This window comes from Epinephelus lanceolatus, chromosome 16 (assembly GCF_041903045.1).
Source record: "Epinephelus lanceolatus isolate andai-2023 chromosome 16, ASM4190304v1, whole genome shotgun sequence".
NCBI lineage: Eukaryota > Metazoa > Chordata > Actinopteri > Perciformes > Serranidae > Epinephelus > Epinephelus lanceolatus.
The window spans coordinates 38,402,536-38,420,828 of NC_135749.1; the positions used below are offsets into that span (position 1 = coordinate 38,402,536).

The 18,293-nt window shown below is 39.7% G+C and overlaps 1 protein-coding gene across 1 annotated transcript in view; it reads right to left on the bottom strand.

Moving 5' to 3' along the window:
* The window catches only part of LOC117250604 (uncharacterized), a 32,315-nt gene extending 18,975 nt beyond the window's left edge, over window positions 1–13,340 (bottom strand). Inside the window, exons 1-2 of the mRNA XM_033616609.2 lie at window positions 13,130–13,340; window positions 2,073–2,218 (exon numbers count right to left, since the gene is read on the bottom strand). Of these exons, the coding sequence (XP_033472500.1) occupies window positions 2,073–2,218; window positions 13,130–13,249 (266 nt within the window). The 5' untranslated portion in view covers window positions 13,250–13,340. The remainder of the gene's footprint in view (window positions 1–2,072; window positions 2,219–13,129) is intronic.
* Between the last annotated feature and the right edge of the window lie 4,953 nt (window positions 13,341–18,293).

An 18,293-nucleotide genomic window follows, 5' to 3' on the forward strand; every position in this document is an offset into this window, starting at 1 on the left:
GATTCAGTACCCACCACAGCACTGCCCTCCTCAAAGTAACAAATGACCTTCTCCTCTCCTCAGACTCCGGCCAACTCTCCATCCTCATCCTCCCAGACCTCACTGCTGCCTTTGATACCATTAACCACTCCATCTTACTCTACCGCCTACAATCTCTTCTCAACAAGACGATGCCCTCACCTGGCTCCACTCATATCTGAAAGGAATCAATTCACCTTCATTAACAACTACTCCTCCTCAACTGCCCCCTTGTCCCAAGGTGTCCCCAGGGTTCGGTGCTTGGTCCTCTCCTCTTCATCCTATACCTCCTCCCCCTCGGTCAGATCATCCGTTGTCACGGCCTCCGTTTCCACGGTTACGCTGATGACATCCAGCTCTACATCTCCACCAAATCCATCACCTCTCAGACCCACTCCACCCTCTCAAACTGTCTCTCTGATATCAGACACTGGATGCAAACAAATCTCCTCAAATTCAACTACGACAAATCAGACTTACTTATAATTGGTCCAAATTCCCTCACCCTGACAGCCAAAGACTTCCATCTCTCTATCAACAACTCCACCCTCTCCCCCTCCCCCCATTGCCGCAACCTTGGAGTCATCTTTGACAGCAATCTCTCCTTCAACCACCACATCAAGCAAGTCACCAAATCAGCATTCCACCATCTCAAAAACATCGCCTGCCTTCGCCCCTCTCTCTTCTTCCCTGCAGCTGAAACTCTCATTCATGCTTTTATTACATCTCGTATCGACTACTGCAATAGTATCCTCTACGGCACAACCTCCAATCTCCTCAATAAACTTCAATATATCCAGAAATCTGCTGCCCGCCTCCTCACCCACACCTGCTCCCGTGACCACATCACCCCTGTCCTCCGGAACCTACACTGGCTCCTTGTTCCTTACCGTATCTAATTCAAAATCCTCCTACTCACCCACAAAGCACATCCAGGCCCGCTCCTACCTTAAAGACCTCTATAAATAAAATGTATTATTATTATTATTATTATTATTATTGTTATATCCAAGTCGTCATTTCTTTCTGTGTTAAAAAATCCATAATAAGTCAAGACGCTGACAGCTCGTGTCTGATTTCTTTCTCCAGTGCCTCCATCTTTGTTTTGACGAACTTCCTGCCAAATGCCGCTGACTGAGACCTCAACTGTCCTCACCAGGAAAAAAACATCAGCACCATCTAGTGGACTGAAAATGCAATTTATTTTATTATTCTAGTAACAAAAGTTGTATTAAAATATATATCTGCAAAAATTAATAATCAACAAAGATTGACACACATGTCAGTGTGTTGATACAATATTGCCATGCAGAATATTGAGATACTATGCTGTATCAATTCCAGCGGGATAAGAACCCTAGACCTTTCACATGGAGGACGAGTGCTCTAGCCACTACACTGGGGAGGCCCCCTGATGGCGTCGATGGTTGCTAGTTAAAAATAAGAGGCTGATTTTGTCCACTTCTTTCTGAGGTCAAGGATGAATTATTTAAAATATTTCAATGGTAAATCTGCCACCTTTTCCCCCGTTAAAGGTTTTTTTGGGGGGAATTTTTCCTTATCCGCTGCGAGGATCCAAAGGACAGATGGATATTGTATGCTGTAAAGCCCTCTGAGGTAAATTGTGATTTGTGATATTGGGCTTTATAAATAAAATTGATTGATTGAGTGACCTTTATAGCATATGTGCCTTACTTGCATAGAAAGCTCGACAGGTGTAGTAACAGGCTTAGCTTAGCAAAAAATGAATTGATGTACACCAGCTCAGTTGTTAGATGTTACACTTAAATGGATTCAAAAAGTTTGGCCGATAAAGTGGAGTATCATTTGCATAGCGGTGGAACTGGATGTCATTATTAGACAATAAGTGAACCAGGAGAAGCAAATATACAGAATCATGAAGGAAAATTGACCTAAGGAGGTAAGGTAATCATTTTCAGCAGGTTACACCAGTTTTTCTGTCCTCAAATGTTTTCGCAATTACGATGAAACTATGATTTAGCCTACAGACATTATCATGTTGTGTATTTGTACAGTTGATGTTTTTAACTCACATCTTGTCCTCCTGAGATACAACAACTTCATTGGGGTTGGATAGTGATGGGGTGATGTTCATCCAGGTGCTCTCAGTTAGCCTGCCAATTGTGTTATATACTTCATTATCAGTGTAACCTGTGATAAAGTTCCACCGGCCGTACATCTGCAGACAAATAAAATATGGAGTCAGTTAGTGACAGCAGACACAAAAATCTTTTAATAATGGAAGGCTATATATCAAACCTCACAACTTTTTAGTGGCACCAACATAAACATATGTGTTGCATCAAAAACTGTCAAGTTCGGTCAGAATCATAACCTTGTTTACTTGTTATCTGATGAGATTGTTTATTCAACCCCCCCTCACTCCGAAGTTGGTGAAATCTAGCGCCTGGGTAGTGACTTGCAGTGTCAGACACTGATGAAAAAAGCCGTCCTTGAATGTCAGCATGATATGCGGCAGCATCAGGGGGAAACGCGGCGGAAGAAGAACGACAGTCCAACAAACACTGACTTTAACCAAGGAGAGCAGTGTTTGTGTCCTGGAAGATTCTAAAGCCAAACCCTGTTCTTTTTTCTTAAGATTTAGTGCATTTACTTTGAAAGTGGCTGTGTGCAAATGTTAAATTTCCAGTGAAAACAGAAGTGTGTTTCGAAAGAGGACAGTGCATGCAACAGGGATAAACCAGAGTACCTTTCAGGTCGTATCAAGACGTGGAAAGTCCATGACCAAACGTCAATATGTGACAAGGTTGGGGTGAGAATGTGTTGGTTTATCATATTTGTGCTGGTTTTACAGTTTCACTCAGGAAAACCTTTTGGATGGCTGCTTGTGTCTAGACATGAAATATGGGAACTTATTCAAGGGAAAAAAGTTTAACGTAGAATAACAAATTTATATATTACCCAAGGTCAGGTATTGTATAGGTATTGAAACTTGGAACTTGGAAACTATTTGGATGAGTTTAGCCTAGCAAAAGGCAAAGGCTGTAAGGAGAGGGAAACTAGGTCTTTCTCACTAATGAGTATATATTCCAGAAAAAGGCATACACCACTTCCCACTGAGAAGTTGGGATCTATAAAAACAAACTTGATGGGAGAAAGTGCGCACCTGTGAGTAAAATCTGACCCATGCATATGACAACCTGGTCTCACACCGAAGTCTTCAGAATCCAGCGCTTGGGCAGTGTTTTGCAATTATTGGGTGTTTATTTCTTTTATTCTTCCGTTTTTTTTAATTAAAATGCGTAATATAGCCAACAATGTTATAGACCAAATGTTAATCTAATTATTATTGTAGAATGTATTTAGCAAATCACCACTCTCAACTGGAGACAGCAGCAAAAAAAAAAAAAAAAAAGGCATTATAAAAAGCCGACAAATCGTGTTAATTAATTGACGTGAGACACTGAAGAGGTTGTCTCCTATAATCTGTAATTTTTTATTTTTTTTTATCATAACTTCTCGGAAATTACTCAAAAGTAGAACATGCTAAAAGTAAATACAATAATAGGCTAAATAGTATCTAAGCAATAATAAAGTGTCTAAACAATAATAAATATTATCTAAGTTATCTATTAGGCTACCATTCCACTCTGTAAATAGATTTTAACATTTCAATATGATTTTAATATTATTTTTGCTTATTTCATTATTGTTATTATTGGTTTTACTTTTTAGTAGTATTGTATTGTGTGAGGATGACTCATTTTAGTAACTATCTACAGTAAAAAAGATAAAAACAAGCAAAGAAACAAACAAAACTCATTTTATACACGGGGCCTTCAAAGTGCTCTCTGAAACTACACCTGGCATGGCTTGTGTCCAAAAAATGAAAAAATCTAAACTTTGTCGTAGAGCTAAACCAAATACATCATTGGAAAGGTCTCAACCTGGAGAGTAACATATGTCAGTATGAAGATTCTACGTGGCTCCTGCTTTCAGCCATTGACCTTTGAACCTTGACCTCAGAGCATGTTTGAGGGCTTATAACTCAGCAACGAAAGGGGGTACAGACATGGGACCAACTGTTATAGAGAGCTCTTGACCTCAGCTATCATGTGGATGTAGTCAACAACTGTGGGTGCTGTCAGATATGGATAAAATATGGATACAATTAATTTTCACCCATTTAGAAATTAGATATTTAAAATCTGATTTCACAAATGTGTTTACCATCCCCTTAAAGTCCACAGTGTACTCTCAATTCAGTATTTACAACTTCCAAATCTGGGAAAAACACTTAGATTTTTAAAAAACTACAATTCCCTGGGACCGCGCCATGCAGTTTGGTACATATCAGCAACATAGTTGTAGTTCTTCTGATTTGCAAAGTAGAGCTCTAAATAGGGTTGTAAAAAGATATATCTACTGAATATATCTAATATCAAGTAAAGCCGAACTAGTTATTACACTCCACCTAGATGAACTATGGTAAGAAAAAGTAAAGATGTCGGCTAATTTTCGATATTTTAGCTAATACACTAGAAATGGCGTTTTTGGGACAGTAGGTTCGTTTGCGGCATGTAAAATAGGGTTGTAAAAAGCTAGATCTACTGAATAAATCTAATATCTAGTAAAGCTGAAGTAGTTATTATACTGCACCTAGATGGACTATGTTAAGGAAAAAAGCAAGGATATTGGCTAATCGTAGTTATTTTAGATAGTACTCTAAAAACGGCGTTTTTGGAACGGTAGGTTTTTTGCGGCTTGTTGTAAAACAGGGTCGTAAAAAGATACATCTACTGAGTATATCAAATGTCTAGTAAAGCTGAACTAGTAATGACACCTAGATGAAATATGTTAAGAAAAAGTAGGCATGATGGTTCATTTCAGATATTTTAGCAAGTTCTCTAGAAACGGCGTTTTTGTGATTGAATATTTGAATAGGCTATAACAAATATCTAGAACAGCCGAACTATCACGTTATTATCATTATTATTATTATTGGTGGGAAATTATAACAGGGGAATGTATTCGCCGTTTTAATATCAAGAACACTTCCGCGTTTTTGTGTGTATACAGGAATGTTAAAGATATCATTGAGGAAAACGAGGTTGACGTGACGTGATTGAATCAGGGAATCCGTGTGTCCACCACGGGAGAGGACCCTAATTGACTTTACATTGGCATTGTTTTCGTGGTGGCAGCACGTAATTTCAACCCATTACGTGCTGCCACCACGGAATGCGGTGTTAATAGGTCGTGGTCATTTCGCATCCTATAAGATTGTAAAGCCAAACGCTGTTCTTTTTTCCCAAACCCAACCACATGCATTAGTTGTTGAAGGCAAAAAAACGTCAATTGGCGGTGTTGTACTTACGTAGTATGTTTATTTTGAAAGAGACTGTTTGCAAACTGTATATTTCCTGTGAAAACAGAAATGTATTTTGAAAGAAGACAATGCATGTAACAGGCAGAACTTGACACTGCGTCCAAGAACGTCAACAACCATCGATCCAGAGTACCTTTCATCTCATATCTGAATGTGGAAGGTCCATGACCAAACATCAATATGTGATGAGGTTGGAGTGAGAATGTGTTGTATACGGACATCTGGAGGCAGGGAAAATTGGCAACACAGAGGGTGAGGTGGTGATTTTAAGCCACACTGAAGAATAAGTGTTAATATAAATATTACTAGTCCATACCCATTGGGTCTCATTCATGAAAAGTGAGTAAATCTGTGTGTAGATGTGCACATAAAAGCCTATGCTACTAAAAACCTACTCCAGATTCAGGAACGCCACGCTCGTCAACACGTGTGTATGATCATGAATGCCAATCCATCGTAAAGTGACAGCGCGCTCCCGGTAATCATCAATTAGCATAAATCCCTGCCCATGAATAGCAAATGACCACCACATAAGAAGGTGTAGGTGCATCCAGTTGACCTGTCAGTCATGGCAAAAAAAGAGAGAGAGAAAGAAAAAAGAATTTTTCCGAAGCGGAGATCGAAATAATTTTGGGTGAAGTGGACTTAAGAAAACATTTTATTTTCTTCAGTTAGTAGTGGTGTGACAGGGACAGGCAAAGCGAAGGCCTGGATGGAGGTAACAGATGCTGTTAATGTTGTCTCAGTAGTACAAAGAACCAGAGGTGTCAAAGGTGTAGCGTAAATGGTTTGATAAGAAACTGGAGGCAAAGAAATGCATAAGCACACACAAAAAAAAATACAGCAGCCACAGGAGGAGGAGGCTCACAGTCACAACTACAGTATCTGCTGCAGACGAGCGCATCGCTGGCATAACTGGGGAGACCTCTCTGTCAGGAATTATTCCTGATGGAGACAGCGACATGCCTCCACTGGAGTCAACATCAAACCCAGACGGTAAGGTGTTGTATCATAATACATTATGAAAATCATCACTGATAGCGTAGTGGTCACCAAACAAAAAGAAGATCCATTTGTGGGGTTTTGAATGAAGTGGGAATGGGAAACCAGAGTTGTTTTGTGCGTAATGGATAAACTCTAAATCAGTGATGGCTGTCGGAATGTAGAGCTATTTAACATTTATTTTAACAAATGATACGGATAACATATAGCCTACAGCAGTTTGTATGCATTGTCTTCGAATTATTTGGATCTTAATAGCCTAAAGCTCTGTTTTATACAACGTAAATTAAACATTTTTCAAATCAGACGTATTCATTCAAATGAAAAAACGTGTTGTCTCAAATAATTCTTTCAGCTGGCACATGCTCCTTCGTGGCTCCACCACCTGCTGCTCCTGCTGCCCCTGCTGAACCCAGGCACTGAGGCTGAAGAGGCTGTGATCCGGCTGTCCTTACGGATATTTTTATTATCATCATTCAACATGTAGAAAGAACGTGTAATCTATTGAGTCGATTTACATAGATAATTCACAGTCATGAACCTAATCTGGATCTTAAACCTGCTAATTGCCAACTAATTTAACTAAATGTGTTATATTTGTAATATTCTGTCATGCTTAGATTACGTGTTTCAAAGGCATCTGTGTATTCTGTACATAACAGAGCGCAATACGAATTAAAATTGGAATTTCCAATAGTGACAAGCAATATTTATGTGCTTTACTAAATTTACACAAGCACTACGAGTGGTCAGGAGCAGGAGTAGATTTTGTTAGTAGCTACGAAAAGATCGGAGCTACTAAAATATTGATGAATGTGGACATGCACATAAATTTCCATCTGCGAACAGTTTACACACAAATTCCTTCTGCTCACGTTTCATGAATGAGACCCATTGAGTGCACAGTTGCCCACGTACAGTTTCACATGGTGTGTGTTTTGGATACAGGTCATAGGAAATTGCAGATTAAATAGTCAACAGAACCCATTAAGAAGAGCAATGTAAGAGGCAAGAGGCATCTCTACGGAAGAAGAGAACGGCCATGTATTATTCTTTTTTTTTTGTGCACTGTTATCTCGAGATAACGAATTAATTAATTCGTTATCTCGAGATAACAAAGATTGTTTTCTCGTGATAATAATGTGATCTGCCATTTTCACCTCCCTGGGACACCAGTGGCAGCTCTTGTAGGCTGAAATCAGGACGATCACATTAACCAGCGCGTAATCATCAGACTTGACAATTATCACAAGAAAACAATCTTTGTTATCTCGAGGTAACGAATTAATTAATTCGTTATCACGAGATAATCTCGAGATAACGAATTAATAAGTCGCTATCTCGAGATAACAATCTTTGTTATCTGGAGATAACAAATTAAGGTAACACTTTACAATAAGGTACACAAAATTAAAGTAGTTACTGAGGAACTAATGAGGAACGAATGAGTAACTAATGAGGAACTAATGAGGAACAAATGAGTAGTTACTGAGGAACTAAGCTACACAAAATTAGAGTAGTTACTGGGGAGCTAATGAGGAACTAATGAGGAACTAATGAGTAGTTACTGAGGAACTACGGTACACAAAATTAGAGTAGTTACTGATGAACTAATGAGGAACTAATGAGTAACTAATGAGGAACTAATGAGGAACAAATGAGTAGTTACTGAGGAACTAAGCTACACAAAATTAGAGTAGTTACTGGGGAACTAATGAGGAACTAATGAGTAGTTACTGAGGAACTACGGTACACAAAATTAGAGTAGTTACTGATGAACTAATGAGGAACTAATGAGTAGTTACTGAGGAACTACGGTACACAAAATTAGAGTAGTTACTGATGAACTATTGAGGAACTAATGAGGAACGAATGAGTAACTAATGAGGAACTAATGAAGAACAAATGAGTAGTTACTGAGGAACTAAGCTACACAAAATTAGAGTAGTTACTGGGAAACTAATGAGGAACGAATGAGGAACTAATGAGGAACGAAAGAGTAGTTACTGAGGAACTAAGCTACACAAAATAAGAGTAGTTACTGAGGAACTAAGCTACACAAAATTAGAGTAGTTACTGGGGAACTAATGAGGAACTAATGAGTAGTTACTGAGGAACTACGGTACACAAAATTAGAGTAGTTACTGATGAACTAATGAGGAACTAATGAGTAGTTACTGAGGAACTACGGTACACAAAATTAGAGTAGTTACTGATGAACTATTGAGGAACTAATGAGGAACGAATGAGTAACTAATGAGGAACTAATGAAGAACAAATGAGTAGTTACTGAGGAACTAAGCTACACAAAATTAGAGTAGTTACTGGGAAACTAATGAGGAACGAATGAGGAACTAATGAGGAACGAAAGAGTAGTTACTGAGGAACTAAGCTACACAAAATAAGAGTAGTTACTGAGGAACGAATGAGGAACGAATGATGAACTAATGAGTAGTCACTGAGGAACTAAGGTACATAAAATTAGAGTAGTTACTGAGGGACTAATGAGGAACTAATGATGAACTAACTATTAGTTAATGGTCAGTTCTTCATTAACTCATGATCAAATTTCAGAGGAGTAGTTAATGAGGAACTAACTATTAGTTAATGGTCAGTTCTTCATTAACTCATTATCAAATTTCAGAGAAGTAGTTAATGAGGAACTAACTATTAGTTAATGGTCAGTTCTTCAGTAACCCCTGATCAAATTTCAGAGGAGTAGCTACTGAGGAACTAATGAGGAACTAACTATTAGTTAATGGTCAGTTCTTCATTAACTCATGATCAAATTTCACAGAGGGGTTAATCACGACTTAATAATTAGTGAACTAGTTACTTCATCAGTACAGAATCATTACTCAATAACCCGTCCATTAGTTAACCTTTTTATGTCCTAAAGTAAAGTGACACATAATAAGTAGTCTTTCATTACTTCATCATCATCTTTACAATTAGTTCATTAACAAATAAAATCACAGACGGCAGGATTCTTGCGAAGAGTTTAATTAATTATTTTCAGACCACATACACATTAATATGACCATCCATGTTATTCTGTACAAGGTGCTGACACACCAAACCGACATCAAAGAACTAGCGGCAACGAAAGCCAACTGTTGCATCGTCTACGTCGCCTCACGTCACCCTGTGTCAGTTACATTTGAACACACCACAAAGACTACACCCAACGCTTGAAACTGTTACTCATTTATTTTGGCACTGCCCCATTGTCAAAAGACTCTGGAGTGATATTTGTAATTTTATTGCGGATAATATTAAAAAATAATTTAAGCAGTTTTGGAGGGATGTGCTGTTTGGACTTTTTGACTTTAACAGAAATACGGCAAAACCCATTGAAAGATTTATTATTAATCTCATCTTACTTTTGGCAAGATTTCACATTCACAAATGTAAGTTTACACATAGAAAACATTTTATATTTTTAATATTTTCTTGTAAACTCTTATCCCCCCTGGCCCCTGTTATATGACATATATGTGTAATGTTGAAGATCTGCATTCTGTAAACTTCCTGTCTTAAATAAAGTTGTGGGGGAAAAAAAGAAGACTACATCCGACGGCCAAGTAGCACATACGTTCTGCGCCTGCGTGAAAGGAAATAACGCAAAAAGGGAAACCGGAAGTCCGTTGAATGCATGAGATCAACAAAGTAGCGTGGAGTGACAGAGTGATACATCCTGTCAGCCGAGGGGTTTCCTATCTGTGCAGCCGAGCACCGCAGCACTTCCACGGACTATTACATCCAGATGCGCCCCGTGTTTCCTCCACAGGCTCCACTTCACTCAACTTCACTCAGCTGCCCGACAAACCCGCTGCTTCTTCCCACTTTAACCTGAATAACAAACCAGGGCTCGGTGCTCCGGTTGGATCCAAACGGAGAGCCGGGGCTAACGTTAGCTGGGAAGCTAGCGGAGGCTAACTGGCTGCTTCCCTCCGGTCATGCTGCGGCTAACGCTCCGCTAGCCGCTCCCAGCTAGCTCTGGTTTGTTATTGAGGTTAAAGTGGGAAGAAGCAGCGGATCTGTCGGGCAGCTGAGTGAAGTGGAGCCTGAGGAGGAAACACCGGTTAGCCCCGGTTTCACTACAGGCAGATTCGCTTGCTACAGGGAAGAGGATATAACACCTGAACAGCCAGTCAGAGGGATCTCTCTCATCGACAAGCTCCGCTGCCGACTCAACATGCTCAATCAGCCAAAAATTTGGAATGAATGATGAACTAACTATTAGTTAATGGTCAGTTCTTCAGTAAGTCCTGATCAAATTTCAGAGGAGTAGTTACTGAGGAACTAATGAGGAACTAACTGTTACTTAATCATTACCTACCTTTTTTGTGTACCCTAAAGTAAAGTGAGACATCAAAATGAGTAGGTAATGAGTACTAAATCATTACCTACTCATTTTGATGTCTCACTTTACTTTAGGGTACACAAAAAGAGTAACTAATGATTAGGTAATGATTCAGTAATCATTACCTAATCATTGTGATGTCTCACTTTACTTTAGGTACACAAAAAGAGTAACTAATGAGTAGGTAATGATTCAGTAATCATTACCATTATCATTACCGTCTCACTTTACTTTAGGGTACACAAAAAGGGTAGGTAATGATTAAGTAATAGTTAGTTCCTCATTAGTTCCTCAGTAACTACTGAAATTTGATCAGGAGTTACTGAAGAACTGACCATTAACTAATAGTTAGTTCCTCATTAGTTCCAAATTGGTTTCATTGTAACTACTTTAAATTTTGTGCACCTCAAACAACTGTACTGTGAACAATATGACCCCTGGCGATCTCTACACTCAACAGACAAGCAGTTCTCCTTTTTCTCACATGTTCATAAGACTCACTCCTGCATAGACTATTTTATCATAGATAAATCGTTTCTTTCTACAGTAGTCTATACTGACTACTTTGGCAAGGGTGAATTCAGATCACTCTCCTTTAGCTCTAGATTTGAACTTCGAATCCCAACCCAAAGAGTTCCGTCACTGGAAATTTGACTCAACACTTCTTTCAGACTCTCATTTTTGTACCTGTATCACCCAAGCTATAGAGTTGTTCCTAGAAACCAACCAAACTGCTGATATTAGCCCCAGATTACTCTGGGAGACTCTTAAGGCGGTCCTTAGAGGCAAGATCATTTCATATTCTGCACATATTAACAGGACAAGAAATCAACAAAAAGAAGAACTGTTAAAATCGATAGCTGATCTAGATAAACGTTATGCATTGACTCCAACTGCAGAACTGTACAAAGAAAAGGTTGAAACACAGACAGAATTCAATCTCTTATCAACAAAGGAGGCAGAGAAATTATTACTCAAAACACGTGGCATTGCATATGAGCATGGAGAAAAAGCAGGGCGTCTCCTCAGTTAAAGGGTAGGTTAGCCTTATAATTGATGAGTCTTTATTTGATTACTTATAAAACAGTATGCCTTGTGTCTAATTTACCCATTAGGTTTTGGGGTAACAGACCAGGTTCCAGTTCATCCTACATGTTTGATACAACATCCAGGCCTGGAGCCTGACTGTTTGAATCCGTACACCCCACAGAACATCCACAACATTTACAGGTATGACTATGGACCCTTACGGCACAGAACTGAAGAACACTAATACCAACCCCCTCTTTGGGCTGTTTGTCTCAGCCAGCAGCTAAGTTTAAAAGTATCTGCCCAATTTTATGATAGGTGTCAAACTAAATTAGTCTACAAACAGACAGCATTTTAGCTTATTAGTACCAACTCGCTATCAGCAAAACTAGCATGCTGTCTAAATCAGCATGTAAGGTATAACGTTAGTGACAGTAGATCAGAGACTGTGGACGGACCATATTGAATATCGCTGTCTGCATGTTTACATGTTCAAGCTTGCTGAACACATGTATTGATAAATTATTGGCTTCTTACATGCTTTAATTGCACTTACAGTAACGAATAATTTTTGAGTTATCTTCACTTTGTTTTTGCCCAGCTGTTCACAGAGTACCGTGTTGTGTATGTGTGTGCGGGTATGTGTGGATGTGTGTGTATGTGGAGCAGTTCAGCCCTGGCACAGAGTGCACATGAGAGGTTGCAGGATGATAATGAATTGAACCAAAATGTGTAAAAGTACCGATAAAAGAACATACTGTCAGAGCTTATTAACACTACGCTTTTTCATAATTTACCCCCAGGACTAATTTAGTACTGGATTTCGGTCCCCATCCATAGTTAACATCTCAAACGCTAAACAGTGTTGTCTCCTCCCTGGAAAATTAGCAGACCAAACATACATATTCAAACACATGCAGAGACAGACAGACAGACAGACACACAGACAGACACACAGACAGACACACACACACACACACACACACACACACACACACACACACACACACACGTCCTTTCATCACAGTAATACCTCCTCAGCTGTATAACTCAGACCAACTACAATGTTTAGTGTCACGATATGAGGGAAGACACAGGTAGTATTCTATATATATTATAAATATATATATATATATATATATATTTTTTTTTTCATTGTACTTTGTTGTAGTGTATTTACTTTTAAGATAACTAAATGCTGAGCTCTGACTTGAATGTAATGGTAATGCTAATCCATAAGAGGCCCAAACTGAGCAAGAAGCTCTCAAAAGGTTGAATACTGCTTCAACACCTGAATGTTAATACCTAATAAAGAAACTAAAAGGAGTCAGACGAGGGCTTACTGTTGAGCGGTCAGCCAGAGACAGAGGTGTGACCAAGGATTGGCATTCTTCAGGCGTCAGAGCCGAGGTGCTCAGCAACAGCCCCGCCACCAGGAGATGACTGCTGATCCACAGATTCATGATGCTACAGCTGATCAGCTTCAAAATGTAAATGGAAAAAACAGATCTCAGGTGACAGCTGCACGAACGCGGCAATGACTGAGCTTCATCGAGCCTCTTGGCCTTTATAAAAGCTGCTGGTGACAGGATTACAAGTTTCTGGGTTTTCCATTATTTACATAAAAACATTTTTACACAAGTTTCATTATTTTCGCCCAGAGTTAGGAAAGCAATATTTCACTGCCAGTTCCTCTAGGCAGGTTCAAAGGTGATTTCAGGTTTTGCTGTGAGCGTAGGATTTCGTAACAACACTGCCTGGTTTGTGTATTACTCACTTACTGATATGTTTAAGGTCATGAACTGTCAAAAATCCGATATTTCACAGAACTTATCTTTTGGTCTCAAATAGCATATAGATAAAGTTTGAACAAAGTCTAAAATGTACACAAAAACCTCTCTGATTCAACACGGAATGACCCTGAATTGGTTGCCAATGTATACACATACACTGGGTATACAGTACAGTACTATGAGGGTATGAGCTTGGAGCACCAGTGGGTTGGTAAACAGCACTAGATGTCTGCACCAGGATGTTTTGCTACATACAAGGAAGCCTTCAGTGAGCAGACTTTTTACTTTTCTTTAATTAAAATTCAATTGTATGTTCATCATAAAACAATTACTAATAAATAACTTGTAGATTTTCTCTAAAACTGCAGCAGGTTACAGGACCTTATCTCTTTCACTCAAACAAATCTCTGACTAAAAAAGTGCTTCAGGTTACTGGAAAGAGCTGTTTTTGAACAAATAAAATCCAACTGAAAATGAACTGCTGTATATCCAACTTTATCTAGCATAGAATAGAATATAGTTGTCTTTATTGTCATTGTACATGTAAGAAATTGAATGCAATATCTTCAGTGCAAAGTAAAAAAGAAGAGCTCATTAAAACAAAAACAAACTATATACTAAAAAGTTAAAGTAAAACAGTAATAAATATTATGTCAGAGTGACACATCCTCTTATGTTTCTTTGCATGTTGTGCTTGTGAGTTGATAAGTTTGATTTGATTTTATCCTGGTTGCATGTTTTAATTATTTGTATTTTGGAATTTATGCCTGTGTTTTATCAGTATTTATATTTAGTCACATTTGGAGTTTGTGAAATGTTTTTACTAGTTTTATTGCATGGTTTTATGGGTTTATTCTTAAAATGCTTGCTTATGGACCTGTTGTGACTCGCATGCTTTCTTGTGGACTGAAAATGAAATGAACAATTAACTTACCACACCCCTGAGACTCATAATTGTTCAAGACATGTCAGTGTGCTTTCTTAAGCGGGATTGAACACAGGTATAAGAGAAGGCAGTAAGCAGGACAGACACATGAGCGTGACGAGAAGGCAGGACTGTGCACACACACAAGACAGAGTTGGACCGCGGAGTGACTCCACAGAGGATCTGCACAGGTTAAGACGGAGCTGCAAATGTCTGAGACAAGGAGCGTGGGAGCAATATAGACTTGGTCAACGCCTACTCTAAGCTAAGTAAAGGAAAGTGACCAAGCTAAGCTAGCCAGTGTGTGTGGCATCCTCTGTGTGTGTGTACATGTGACTGAGAATGTGTTCTTCTCCTCCACAGCGACCGCAGCAGTCCCAAGGGAGGAAGGGCAGCAGAACCACGTTGAAAAGAGATACCAGGAGACTGAAAAGAATGGCTAGAGGACAACTAGGCAAGGCCTACCCTGTACTACCCCCCCTAATAAGAATAAGTAAAAGTTTACCCTCCCTGAACAATTTTACATGCCCGACAGACATTCTGGGACTCTTTAAAAGACGGCCTTTAATCAGGCGTTCTGGCTGATTTTTTGGATTTTATTTGGACATATTGGTATTTCTCTCAGCCTTTTTTAGTTGCCCATTTTAATTGTTATACTTTAACCTTTATAGTTACTGTGCAATCTCTGCATTTGTCAATGCTGTGATTTTATTGGTTTTAAATAAATTATTTACAGCCACCCTTGGGGTAGTCTTTTTAACAATGGATATACATCTAGGGAACACCCTAGGCGAAAGATCAATGATCGGCTTTGTGGTGGTATCATCAAATCTGTGGCCATGTGACACTCGGGTGAAGAGAGTAGCAGAGCTGTCAACTGATCACCACCTGATGGTGAGTTGGATCAGATGGTGGGGGAGGAGGTACAAGAAGGAGGTCTTTCAGGTCTGGCTGGCCCAGGGGTCTCCTGAAGCAGCAGACAGGTACCGGTTGGCAAGAAGGGCTGCAGCTGTTGCAGCCGCTGAAGCAAAAACCCAGGTGTGAGCGGAGTTCGGGAAGACTATGGAGAAGGACTTTCGGTTAGCCTGAAAGGAAACTCTGGCAGACTGTTAGAGCCTCAGAAAGGGAAATCAGGGCTTGTCTCAGGCTGTGCTCAGCAGACTGCTGACCCGAACTTGGGACATCATCAAGTGGTGTAAGGAGCACTTTGAGGAACTCCTGAGCCAGGCCGTCACGTCTACCATGGAGGAGGCAGAGCCTGAGGACTCGGGGGAACACTCGCCAATTTCCCTGGCAGAGGTTGCTGAGGTAGTCAAAAAGCTCCCCAGTGGCAAGGCGCCAGGTGTGGATGTGAATCACCCTGAGATGCTGAACGCTCTGGACATTATTAGGCTGTCTTGGTTGACATGCCTTTTCAGTGTTGTGTGGAGGTTGGGTACGGTGCCTGCGGAGTGGGGGTGGTTCCCATATTCAAAAGCGGGGACCGGAGGGTGTGCTCCAACTACTGGGGTATCACATTGCTCAGCCTCCTGGGTAAAGTTTACTCCAGGGTGCTGGAGAGGAGGCTCCGACTGATTGTCAAACCCGCGGATTCAGGAGGAGCATTGCGGATTCCATCCTGGCCGTGGAACAGTGGACCAGCTCTTTACCCTTGTGAGGCTGCATGAGGGGTTATGGGAGTTTGCCCATCCAGTCCACATGTGCTTTGTGGATTTGTAGAAGGCTTTTGACTGTGTCCCTTCGTGGGTCTTGTGGGGGGTACTGCGGAAGTACAGGGTACCGGGCTCTCTGCTACAAGCCATCCAGTCCCTGTATGACCAAAGTGAGAGCTGTGTCCAAATACTCAGCGTAAAGTCAAACACGTTCTCGGTGGGTGTTGGCCTCTGCCAGGGTTGTCCCTTGTCACTGTTCCTGTTTGTGATATTCACATTCTGCAATGATGCAGGCGCTGCGCCGGACTGTCGTGGTGAAGAGGGAGCTGAGCCGTAAGGCGAAGCTTTCAATTTACTGGTCCATCTATGTCACAACCCTCACCTATGGCCATGACCTCTGAGTAGTGACTGAAAGAATGAGATAGTGGATACAAGCGGCTGAATTGAGCTTCCTTTGTGGGGTGGCTGGACTCAGCCTTAGAGATAGGATAGGGTAAGGAGCTCAGAGATCTGGAGGGAGCTTGGAGTAGACCTGCTGTTCTTTCGCGTTGAAAGGGGTTAGTTGAGGTGGTTTGGGCATCTGATCAGGGCGCCTCCTGCTGGAGGTGTTTCAGGCACATCCCACTGGTAGGAGGTTCTGGGGCAAGGCTTGAAATAATGTGACTCCAAACCAGTTTCTCAAAGCACTTATGTTTATTTTTATTTATTCAAATCCCCATTAGCTACTGTTATTACAACAGCAGCTACTCTTCCTGGGGTCCCCATTAATCTTTTGACAATACTTCAGAACTGAGAAATACACAGATACATATCCATCACATTCATACTCACAATAAGACAATACATAACACAACACTAAGACACAACTAGAGCAACTTAAGTCTGTCTAATACATATGATAGCTCTATATAATAGTTTCATCTCTGAAAAGAATTAAGAAAAACAAATCACTAAGCAACTCCTCCACTAAATCACAACTAAAATGAGATGCATAGCTCTCTTCTTCCGATTTCATCTGTAAGAACAGAGAAAATAGATAAATAAATACAATACAAACAATACAGTAGATTCTACACTATTCCTTGTGTGAACAAATACAATCTTAACTTTTTATTAATAAAAATGTTGTATTACTTTCTGAAATCAGAAAACTGGGTAATGAATTCCATGACACCAATGCTCTGTAATTGACTGTTCTCTGTTTCAAACTAGTTCTACACTGAGGCAACAGAAAATGACCCTCTGATGACTGACGAGTAGCATAATGATGTCTGTCTGAAATTTTTTTTAATTTATTATAAAGTACTTCCGGGGTTTTAGTTATGATGATAGTTTTAATGAAACACACTAGAGAATAATGTAACCTGCATTTTACACTTAGCCAAGCCAGCTGACTGTTCATTGTACTTACTCTTGTTCGATATGGGCATTGAAGAACAATGCGAGCAGCTTTATTTTGAGCTACCTGTAACCTTTTTAAATTATTTTCTTTTGTATTGGACCAGATCACTGAACAATAACAGTGTTTTATCACAGCCATTCCTCTTCCCATTTTTACCACCATTTGATCAATTTGGCTGTTCTAAGACATTTGACTATCAACAGTGAACCCTAATAATTTTGCTTCTGTTACTTGTTCAATATCTGTGTCTCCTATAGTTAAGTGCAAAATTGGTGCATCTTTTAATGACCGTTCTAAACTAAATACCATACATTTTGTCTTTTCAATATTAAGAACTAACTTATTTACTGTAATCCATTCTTCTAGCTTTAATTTAATGTGCTGATGCATATAATGTAGAGTCGTCTGCATACATTGCAACGCTTCATAGCTATTGGTGTCAGTGCCACTGGACGGTAGTCGTTCAGCCTGCATCTAACATGTTTTACTTACCAAAATCCAACACAGAACAGGTGCAACAGATCAACATATGCTTAAACAAATTATTTAAACATCAGAAAGTAAAAGCAAGAGAAAATATTATTCTGCACTGTGTATTGTAGTGTAAGATTTAATCCTTAATCAGATAAAAGTGTTAAACTGCATAAGTTGATTAAGAGTGAAGTTCATATAACCATGTTTTATGTTACCAGTTCCTATAAAACTGTTTGTTATGCATCTATGTGTGATAAAATA